The 11,758-nt window shown below is 35.0% G+C and overlaps 1 protein-coding gene across 1 annotated transcript; it reads left to right on the forward strand.

The window, feature by feature from the left end:
* The first annotated feature begins 1,405 nt into the window (after positions 1-1,405).
* LOC150096017 (uncharacterized) lies at positions 1,406-9,068 on the forward strand. Its single transcript, XM_090409594.1, has 7 exons — positions 1,406-1,810; positions 2,292-2,408; positions 2,546-2,837; positions 2,930-3,132; positions 6,422-6,560; positions 7,699-7,864; positions 8,069-9,068. The coding sequence occupies exons 1-7, from the start codon at positions 1,406-1,408 to the stop codon at positions 9,066-9,068; spliced, it is 2,322 nt and encodes a 773-aa protein (XP_090265720.1).
* Positions 9,069-11,758: the final 2,690 nt, after the last annotated feature.

Below are 11,758 nucleotides of genomic sequence, written 5' to 3' on the forward strand. Positions count from 1 at the left end.
TCCCTCTCCCCAAGATCTGGTCTAGTATTCTTTATCTTTCGGTCAATTCCCAACACTCATACTGCATTCAGAGCCACCTACTTGGGTCCATATTACACTCTTCTGATATTGGCTAACTTCATTGTACGTTTGAGGCCGACGCGTCTGTTTACGAAGAACGGAAAGTGAGTTAGTCAGTCTCATATGCACCAATTATGATTTCCTTTTCACGAATTTCAATTTTCAATTCCGCACAGGGAAACAAGCTTGGGAACACTCAATTTACAGTTTGTAATACTTGCCCTGCAAAACTAAGTTCTCTTGGCTATTATTCCAATCCATATTAATGCCAAACCAAGTATACACCTTAGAAATGCAAAAAGCAATTGCAGAATTTCTCTAAACTTTTCAATGGCATTTATTGAATTAGGGATGACATAAGGAAGAAGATTTTCGGTTGATTGAGGGCCGTAATCCACGATGATCACTTATTTCAGAGATTTCCGGGTAGCAGCGTATTTGAACTGTTAAAATTTGGGGCATTACTTTCAAAACCACCCAGGTGAGAGAAATCACAGATAAGATGATGATGACGATTTGCTGTTCTTCTTAGAAACGGTTTGGATATGAGCTAGATTTCAAATTGCATGATTGGTATACAGGAAGAAAATAGTATTTAGAAGGACGCAAAACAAAAGCAAATTCTATACCACAAAATTTTAGAACTATCGGAGAAATACTACCGGGACCAGGAGACGTTTTTGCTATCAAAATTGAACAAGATTTCTAATTAAAAAATTAAGCAGACATTGAATATTGTGACTATGAAGAGGTAGGTCTTCTTAAGATCATGAATAAATGTATAAATGTTAATAAATCATTATTATTCATTATTATCTAATAACTAAATAAATAATAAATAAATCTGCTAATGCCATTGGTTCCTCAAAGGGAGTATGAAAAGAATTAAGCCTTAACTTCTTGGAGACTGAATAGTAGTCAAAACCACTCCTTAGCCGTCACTGACAAATCGCCCAAGACTACTAGGGAAGAGAGAGCACCGTAAACAACTTCTGCTATCTCGTGCTGTCTAATTCTAATATATATATATATATATATATATATATATATATATATATATATATATATATATATATATATATATATATATATATATATATATATATATATATATATATATATATATATATATATTTATTTATTATATATATATTATATATATATATATATATATTATATATATATTATATATATATATATATATATATATATAATATTTAGAGAAATAAATTACCTTTGCCCTGAACTAATGAATACTTTTAACATTATCTTCCAACAGAGGGCAGTGGTGTTCATTCGACTGACTTCATTTGCCAAAATGTTCTCTAGTTCAATAATAATCTTCATGTTCTGTTTTTTGGGAGTTTCGTGTACAAGCGATGATGCGAACAAGACGACTCCTAGTTCACGTGGATCTGCACGTAATTTTGGACCAACCTTTGCAGTTATTCCCGACCATTGTAGCCGTGACATAATCCGACAACGGGTGAACGTCACTCTTCAGTTCGGACTACGCCCTTCAGTTGCATTTGATAAAGCCATAGGAGTATTTGTAGTGATAGGATTCGTGGCAGCGTTTATTGCATACATTTTTCACACTTTACGGAGAGTTGTGTATCATGATGCGAATAACCTGGATACTGCTTTTGATGCTGGTGGTAAAGTATCTATTGGACTCACGGCTACAACAATCGTTTCCCAGATGACATGGAGTGCCACCTTGTTGCAGTCTTGTACTGTTGCCAGTAAGGTAAAATATTTAAAAAATATAAAAAATTAAAAAGTTTAAAAAATTTTAAATATTAAAAAAATTAAAGAGTTTAAAAAGTTTAAAAAATAAAAAATATTTCTTAAAAATAAAAGCATTTTAAAATATTAAAAATATTTAAAACGAAAAAATTTAAAATGTAAAAACAATTAAAATTGCTTTTAAAATAATTTTCATTGTTTTTAAATTTTTAAAAATTGTTTTTAGTTTCTTCATACCTTTCTTTCATTAATATCACATATTTATCAAAAATTCGTAGCTTTTAATACGTAATTATTCATAATGTCATTCTATAAAACTGTCAAAAGCTCCGAAAAATAATCTGTAAAAGGCTAAGCATAAGATGGTAAAACTCTATATTATGTTCGTTTATATTTAAAGTTGTGCTAAAAAGCCCATAAGATATGAATCGGCATTTCAATATTACCTTATTTGTGTTTATAGTCTCATTTCTTTATTCCAGTATGGAATCAGTGGACCTTATTGGTATGCTGCAGGTGCTACAGTGCAGGTCCTTCTATTCTCTGTTTTGTCCATTCAGTTAAAAATTCGGGCTCCAGGAGCCAAGACGTTTCTTCAGGTAAGTAACATATCACATTCAGGATATAATTAAGTTTAAAAGCAAAAATAAATAAAATAAAAATAATAAAAACATAAGATCCCTCAAGAAACGATTCCGTAGTACATTGATAACTTGAATCGTTTCTTAACTTATAGGTGATCAGGGCAAGGTTTGGAAAAGCAACCCACTTAGTCTTCTGCACTTTTGCTGCCTTCACTAACATCGTTGTGACAGCAATGCTCATCCTAGCTACTTGTGCTGTCCTCAATAGTTTGGTGATCGGAATGAGTCAAGAAATGGCAGTCATTCTTCTCAGCGCAATCATCGGATGCTACACTCTGATTGGAGGATTAGGTGCAACGTTTTACGTTTCCTATTTCAACAGCACTGTTATATTCATCATTCTACTAGTCTTGGTAGTGGAGGTAAGTTCCATGAACAGTCAAAGTTACATAAACACTAAATTCATAAATATCCTCTTCAAATTACCATTCGTTTTTTTCTCTCCTAGGTGTACTACAATCCTTACGGTAATGAAGAGAACATCTTTGGTAGCTCGGACAATGTATTCAAGTATTTAAGTTGTGTACAAAGTCCTGAAGGAAATGCAGAAAGAAGTTACTTGACGTTCTTTTCAAGTGGAGGGCTTTCCTTTGGTGTCATCAACATTATTGGCAGCTTTGGTGCTTTATACTGCGACCAGTCATATTGGCAGAGCAGCGTAGCAGCAAAACCTATACAGGTATTATTATTATTGTTGTTCCGGGAAACTCCAAGGAGTCGACAAACTCATCGAGGGAGGACACAACATCATGTCAAGAACAACTATTCAACATTCACACAGTATCTATCATATCTTGCCTTGAACTCATTCATGGTCGTAGCACCCACAACAGACTCTGGAAGCTTATTCCACTCATTCACCACTCTCCAAGTAAAAAACCTAGCTCTAACACCCTTGTCAACCACGCTCTTGCCCAGCTTCCATGCATGGCCCCTAGTCCTCCCACCACCAGTAATATTTTCAAAAATATCTTCTGGATCAATCTTATAAAAACCCTTCAGTAATTTGAATGTCTCAATCATATCACTCCTCCTTCGCCTATCGTTCAATTTCTGCAACCCAGAAATCCCCAACCTATTCTCATAAGGTTCATTCCACAGACCTGCTATCATCTTGGTCACTCGTCTCTGGACCCTCTCCACTTCCTCCCCATCACGAAGAAACCCTGGTGCCCATAACTGGGCACAGAAGTCCAGATGGGGTCTTATCAAGGCTCGATACAAGGAACAAAAACTTGTTTGTCTCTGCATGTTAAAGTATTTTTCAGAAGCCAAGTGATTTGGTGAGCTGTTTTAGTCACTTTTGCAATGTGCCCCCTGAACTTCAACTCCATATCCACCAACACTCCCAAATCCCTGGCCTCATCAATCTCCTGGAGTACGGTTCCACCAATGCGATATACTGCAGCTATTCTTTTCAGCCCAAAGTGCATAACCTTACACTTTGCCACATTAAATTGACATCCATTTTTCCTAGCCCAGTCCTCCAAACTATCCAAATCATCCTGTAAAATTTTGACATCCTGTGCACTCACAATTGCTCTACCCAACTTTGCATCATCAGCAAACAAGTGAACACTTCCTCTCAAATCCTTTCCAATATCATTGATGAACAAATTGAAAAGCAGTGGTCCAAGAACAGAGCCCTGCGGCACTCCACTAGTCACAAGACGTCTTTTAGACTCCACTCCTGAATAAACCACTCTCGGGTATCTCTCCTTCAACCACCCTCCTATCCATCTCACCAACCCTATATCTATCCCTATCTGCTCCAGTTCACTGATTAGGGTTCCATGTGGTATCCTATCAAGGCCTTGGCAAGGTCCAGTAGTATCACTGTAAACCCATTACCCCTGTCCAGTTCAGCCGTCACTGTGTTATAAAACGTGAGCAAGTTACTGAGGCATGATCTACCCTTCACAAAACCATGTTGTCCCCCATACAATATCCCATTTTCATCTATCCAATCCTGTATTCTTTTCTTGACTAATTTCTCTAAGACCTTGACAATGATTCCTGATATGCTAATAGGTCGGTAATTTACAACAGCAGTCTTGGAACCACCTTTATGCAGTGGAACTATTTTCCCCTCTTTCCAACCGTTCGGGACTAACCGAGACCCGAGTCTCAAATTAAACAAAATGGTCAAGGGTAATGGCAATTCTTTAGCTGCTTCTCGTACAACACGAGCTGGTATACCATCCAATCCCACAGATCTATTGACATTGAGGTTATGCAATAGACTACTCACCTCCACTTCATTCACCACAATTCCCGTATAATCTACTGGTTTATTCGTTTCTGCAATGTCACCCCTTGGATGATATATTCTTGCAAAGTGCTCACTCAGTAACTCAGCTATCTCAACTGATTCAGTTACCTCCCTACCATCGGCATTCTTTAAAATCATTCTGCCATGTACATTTTTCCTTTTACTTGTTACATATCTAAAAAACTGTTTAGGATTCTCTTTAGCCTGCATGGCCAATATTCTTTCGTAATCCTTTTTTGCTTTTCTTACCACACTCGTCACCCTTCTGGCCTGCGCTTTATACCGTTCATGTGCCTGCCGGTCACCTTTCTCCTTAAATTCCCTCCATAATTGTTTCTTTCTTTTTCAGCTCAAGCTTAATGGTGTTATTCATCCATTTAACCCCTACTTGATTTATTATTCGGACTCTAGGTATACAGTCAGCCATTGCTTCATGCAAGCACTTCTTAACTACCTCCCATGCACTATCAACTTCTAGTCCTTGAAGTTGTACATGCCATGGCACTGAACCAATCAAACTCCTAAGCTTGTCATACTTTCCAGCCCGATAATTCCACATGTACCCTGTCTTAATTGAAAATTCTACACCTTTAGCCACCTCCCAAGTCAAGACCCTATGATCACTCTCACCAATTGGTGGCAATATGGTCATATTTGTTACAGTCAAATCCTCATGTTCTATTAAGTTGCTCTATAATGACTATTCATGATATCATCACCCTCTGTATTGTGAAATGCGTTTCATATTAAACAATGGTTGTTACTACAACTAGTCGCATCGATGAATATGTAATATTTTCTATGAAATTTTAGAAAGATTTATATGTAGTAACTAGTATAATCCCGAAGGAAATTTCTCTTAATCTAAAAACCTAAAATGACCGGAAACAAGCATCTAACGTATATTATGTAGAATTGATACATTCATTTATAGTTTCTATCAGAGCTGCCGTCTAGTGGTGGAATCTGAAAGCAAACAATTATCGGCTTATTATTATATGAAACCAAATATGTGAATTTAGCGAGGTTGATTCAAGCCTTTTTTTTTTAGAATTACGAAGATAGCATATGTATAGAGATGTTTTTTATTTTTTATTTTTTTTAGAGTTGCATTATTAGTAGAGATTACCACTGTGTATTCATTAATTGGCAGAAGTAGTTCAATCTACTTTTAGTCGTTTAAAAAATTTAAATTTGAATTTAAAAGATCACATTGGTTCGAGGAGATGATGCGAAAAGTTCATTCCGTGCAAAAATAAACAACACAAGTCATAATTAAACTATCAGGAAAGAACTTAATATTGTGCCTGTAAGTATCGAAATCTAAAGTATCAAAACATAATGAAGTATCAAAATTTACTATAACGTTCGATTTGAATTAAATAGACTTAAAGTTTATTATATGAAATGTTTGCCTTGTTCTTTAATATTTTAACTGGAATTTAACATTATCCCTTTAACTGAATATCAATTCACATATACTGCATTTCTTCTATATTAAAAGTGCATTTAAATGAATGCAGTTTGGCAATATGTGCCAGGATTTCAGTTTCTTCTTATACATGTTCACTTCTGTTTGGTTATGATGATAGTGATAAGGTTATTAATTATTTAGTTCAATTAATTTAATAATTCAGGTAAAGTATTCATTCGATTCATGAACGTTGCATTAATAAATTTCCCTATTGGCGATTAGGGTGTCTGGGGATTTCTACTCGGAGGACTGACGTGGTTCACCATTCCATTTTCCTTTGCAACTACAATTGGGTTAGCTTATCTGGGGTTTAGCAGTTTCCAGGGGCAAGAACTGCTCTCCGAAGAAGATGTCGATAAAGGTAAATTGGATATATATTAATGCTCTAAATTAGTCAACGAAATTTGAAGTAATTAAAAGCCAAACGGCTAGTTTTCTGGCAACTTAATAGAAATTAAGCGGATCAAAATCCTATGTTGTTATATAGCCAGTAAGTGAAACTCAAGATCGAGAACTACGATCTATATGAGTTTCAATGCCGAAAAACTATCGACGAAGGCAATTCAAAGTAAAGGTGGAGCAAGCCCCCTCACTATTCTTGATATTCTCTCAAAATGTAAAACACAGCTCCTAGGAGATGTAATACTGTCATTGCATTATGAGGGGAGGTCACTACCCAGACCGGTTTCAACCTTTTTTTTTGAGGTCTCATCAGTGAGTAGGTAGACCTGGAAGATATCAAAGCTTAGTGAAAAGAACTTACATACCTTCACTAGGAACTTACATATCTCCTAGGAGCTGTGTTTTACATTATGAGAGAATATCAAGAATAGTGAGGGAGTTTGCTCCACCTTTGCTTCGAATTGCCTTCGCCGATAGTTTTACGGTATTGGAACTCATATAGATCGTAGTTCTCGATCTTGAGTTTCACTTACTGGCTATATAACAACATAGGATTTCTATCCGCGAAATTTCAGAAGATTCTGTCGAAATCTCACTCAAAAAGTTACAACTGAAATATGGTCAGAAAAAATCCATATTTTAGATAGAATTGAACTATTTGGTATTAGGTTGGGAGATTTAAGAAATCAAATTTCTAAATCATAGGTCTCAATCGATTCAATTTGGCATAGGTAAGATATTGAAATAGAGGATCTTATGGATCCAAGCATATTTTATATCCAAATATAGAAAAACACTTAAAAACGTTTCGAAATTTACCAGACAGGTTATGAGAATATAACCTTTGGCACCTAGAAATCACTTAGAAACACCTAGAAATATCAAAACCCTTTTCCGATTCCATAGCAATCCCTATGTCAGAAAATATATAAGTATTAAAGTATAAGTATATATGGCTGACGATATGTTCAGAATAAACTTGTTTACGTAATAACTATTTTCATTGAGTTTCCGGTCGTGTGCCAATTATTATATTAACAGCATACATTTTAAAGTGTACAAACATCGGCGTTTTCTAATAAAATATTCTCATATAGGTCTAGTAGCTCCAGTTGTAGCCCATGTAATTCTTGGAATGACAGGAGATTACGCCATGATTGTGATGCTCTTGATGGCTGTTATGTCTACTGGATCTGCAGAGGTTATTGCTGTGTCATCTCTCATTATATACGATGTTTATCAGACCTATCTGTCACCCTTCAGGTAAGAATAATATACGTGAAGTACTAATTGTTACTAATTACTAAGTACTAATTTTGTTAAATATTTTACACAACATCCAATCATTCATAATTATTCATGTCATCTAATAAACTTATTAGATGACATTCGAGATGTTACCTGATGTATTTATTTCTCTTTACTGTTATTCAAACGGAATTTAATTGGTTCTTTGATTTCTTATAGGTCTGGAATGAAGGAAGGAGAATGCATCTTGTGTGGACAGATGCACTCTGCTATCTCGCCTGACGCCCAGACCTGTACATGTACAGACATGATTTCTTGTACTCAGTGTCAACTCGATAATTTTGAACGAAATAAATGTCGACGTCTAGTAAAGCCACATTTTTCATGTTCAATACATGGTGAGTACCGCGAATACATGGAGTGCTTACTCGGGTATAAGAACTGGTGTATCGTCTGGACTACCATCTTAATCATTCCACTTTTCCTTTTCACTTATTCCATTAATTTAAACCTTTCGTGGACATATTTGTTCACGGGCATACTCATTGGCTCTTCGGTTTGTCCAATTACTTTATCTATACTGTGGTCTAGAGTAAATGATAAAGGCATGATTTCTGGAGCTGTGGGTGGAAGCATATGTGGTGCAGTGTCATGGTTGGCGATAGCCTCTACCTATCCTGAAGGATTATCCAATTTTATTTACAATACCGGAAGGGAACTTCCAATGTTAGTTGGCAACATTGTTTCAATCGTATGTGGAGGAATCTTCTGCGTAATTGTTACCATGGTAACCAGAAAACAAATGACCGAAGCTGAAATAGAGGCAGAATGGGAAAAGACAAGAAACATCGATAACCCATTGAATCCCTGGACACATATTTACAAAGAGGACTTTAAATTAGACGATAACAAAGAATATTCGAAGAAGCCTCCTCTAAAAGTAGTTGAAAGCGTATTTAGAAGGGCTCGCATAACCGCATATACTTTGGGAATAATCTTGGCAGTGACTTTAATTTTTCTCTGGCCTGGAATGATGTTGTTAAATCGAGTATTGGAATCGACTGGATTTCTAGTGTGGACATCTGTCTCAAGGCTTTGGACATACATTGCTGCTGTTTTTATTATCATTGTTCCCCTGGTTCAGGAAATTGTAATTGTTGGAATGACCATAAGAAAAAATTCCAAAATGAACAACACTCCCATTCAAGAGAAGCATTAATATATATTTTTTAATTTTATGTTTTTGTTCTATGAATAAATGTAAATTCAATGCGCATAATTGGTTACATTTATATTTGCATTAAAGAATTGGGTTTGCATTCGTTCATTAAATAACATTTGGGTTTATCCTTATGGTTTTCCATATCAAAACATTACTTCAAATAGCTTATGACTAAAAATCTTTCTTTTAAATAAGTTTATAATTAAAACGTGTAGCATAATCTAATACTTTTAATTAAATATAATAATTTTAAATTTATAGGAACAAAATTAGTAATCATAAACACAATAAATATATACTGCATTATAAATATTACGATTTTATAATATTTACGACTACATAATATTGATTGTTGATTATACAAATTTTGAATATCGTATGCTGTTTAGATTCAACATTTTATCCTATGCGATTACTGGCTTATAGCTTATATTAACGAGAACTATTTACCCTTTCGTTTTTTCCCCCCCATCAACTAACGGCAATAAGTTTTTTAAAAAAAAAAACTTCCAGTTCAGTATAGCAGTTATCTTTTATAATTTTCAAAATCTAATTCTAAAGAAAAAGCTCATGTTGGATCAGTGGTGGCTCGTACATAAAGCACTGCGACATTGCAGCACCCCCAAGGAAAAAATGAAAAATTTACATTTTGTTTGTTTATAAATAATAACAATGCTTTCAACATTATATAAATGCAATGCAACATGTTAAAGGTTACAGCTTATGTTTCGACAGTGATTGAATAGTTAATAATTGGAATTGTTCGATTAACGTTTTAGATTACGAAACAAATGCACTGAAATCTAACGCAATCTAAGCGTCGGAATTATCACGTTCGGCCAATTGCTGCTAGACTCATTACATAACTGCACGTTACAAGTGATTGCGACAGTGCTCGTTTGGGCAGTGTCGCTTACAGGTAAATTGCATGCATGTGCGCGTTATTTCTGTGAGATACGAAACTTTTATTACTGGCGTTTGTACGTGGTGAGGATGAAATATTTTTAATAAAGCAATTTTTAATACGTAAATTTATTTATTAATAAATTGGTTACTGATTAGGAAAAAAATATTTATTTTTTATTTTTTATTTTGTATATGCAGCACCCCCACTTTAAATTTTCACCGGCCACCACTGGTGGCAATGATATCATAAATAAACACACAGCCCTCCTCTTGGTGTCAATGGTTCGAATGCTCATTTAGAGATATCTGAGGTTGCATATTAATAAGAAATTATAACGCCAACACTGATTAACCTGCTGATTTACAGGCTCAGTCACCAGGTTGTTTGGCTTAGTGGAAAACGTCTTTGCATTTCAATCTATTGGTTTGAAACTTATTGTGGCATGGTTTTAATTCTTTAAGTCGCTTCAACACATAAATACAATGTATGTTATTATTGTTACTGCCCTAATAATTTTTTTAATAATGAAGGGCACTTTTATTAGAGATATCTGTTTGTAATTTTTCTCCAGAACAGGTTCCTAATTCTGAGACCCTTAGCTCAAGTAATGAACGTACTATAGGTAATATTTACAGCCATTATTAAGAGACCGTCATAAAGATGCACAGTTATTTGATAAACACAATACTTATACAGAAGTAGATATTTTTCCCATAGCAAAGCTTCGCAGTACAATAACCAAAAATTTCCTTTAGTGACCAACAAGGAAACTGGTGGAAGTAATGGTGTAGAAACAATAACTGGATCAGCCCTCTGATGGATCACCTACATATCCACTGCTCTACTGATAATACAATTTCCCAATTTGCTTCATCTTTTTTCATCCATTACACAAGATTGTCAACATTGTAATGATTTTGTGGTTGCGCAGAGATCCACCGCGTAATCTAGGTCTTCTGTAGACCTTCCTGGATAACTCTATTCTTCAAACCACAATTAAGACTGACTAATACATTCTACTGAAAAAGTATCTCTCCCCGTTTTTTTATGAGATGAAGTTGTTTCAATTTTCCATTCAGAGCGTACATGTCGCGTATCTATTATATTTTAAGTATCTAGCTAGTATGTATTATATTTTAAAATTAAAATAAAGAATATGGATCACCACACTAAGCACAGAAGTCTATTGCTATTGATTGACATAAGCATCCCAAATAAAAGAACAATATACTTGTAAGGTATGCGAGAGAAGGAGTTGCACAGGTGTAAAAGTAAGGTTTAGAAGAGTGTCATAATCATGTGAAGATCTTGAATAACCCTTTTCATCACATTATCGTTATTTTCATTGTAACTGTAAGTCTTCAGACGATATACAACAAACCTTTAGGTCACAGAAACAGTTCGGAGTCTGAAGGAAAAGATTATCGTCTGCTGTGCTCTTCGGTTTCTGACCCAGTAGTAGGGCTGCAGGATTATCATAATGTACAACCAGCTACCAAACATCCTCTCACAGTGCAGCGCTTTTTCAACCATGCAAACCAACTGGTGTATACAATGCGCTGCTAAAATATCTAAGAGTGATACCTCTATATATAACAACGTATAGTGTTTTCTCCACCTTTGCCATAACACGTTTGACATTTCTCTTCATATCTACAGTATCTATTGTCGAAATATATGGAGCGTGAATGTTTTCTATTACTTACCTCATTTTCAAAAATGAATCATATAGATGTTCATTATCGAGGTAAATCATGATGAAGACGTCTGTCGTTCCAGC

Source organism: Typopeltis vanoorti, chromosome 19 (assembly GCF_054136105.1).
Source record: "Typopeltis vanoorti isolate ZY-2024b chromosome 19, IOZ_Tvanoo_1.0, whole genome shotgun sequence".
In the NCBI taxonomy this organism is placed as follows: Eukaryota; Metazoa; Arthropoda; class Arachnida; order Uropygi; family Thelyphonidae; genus Typopeltis; species Typopeltis vanoorti.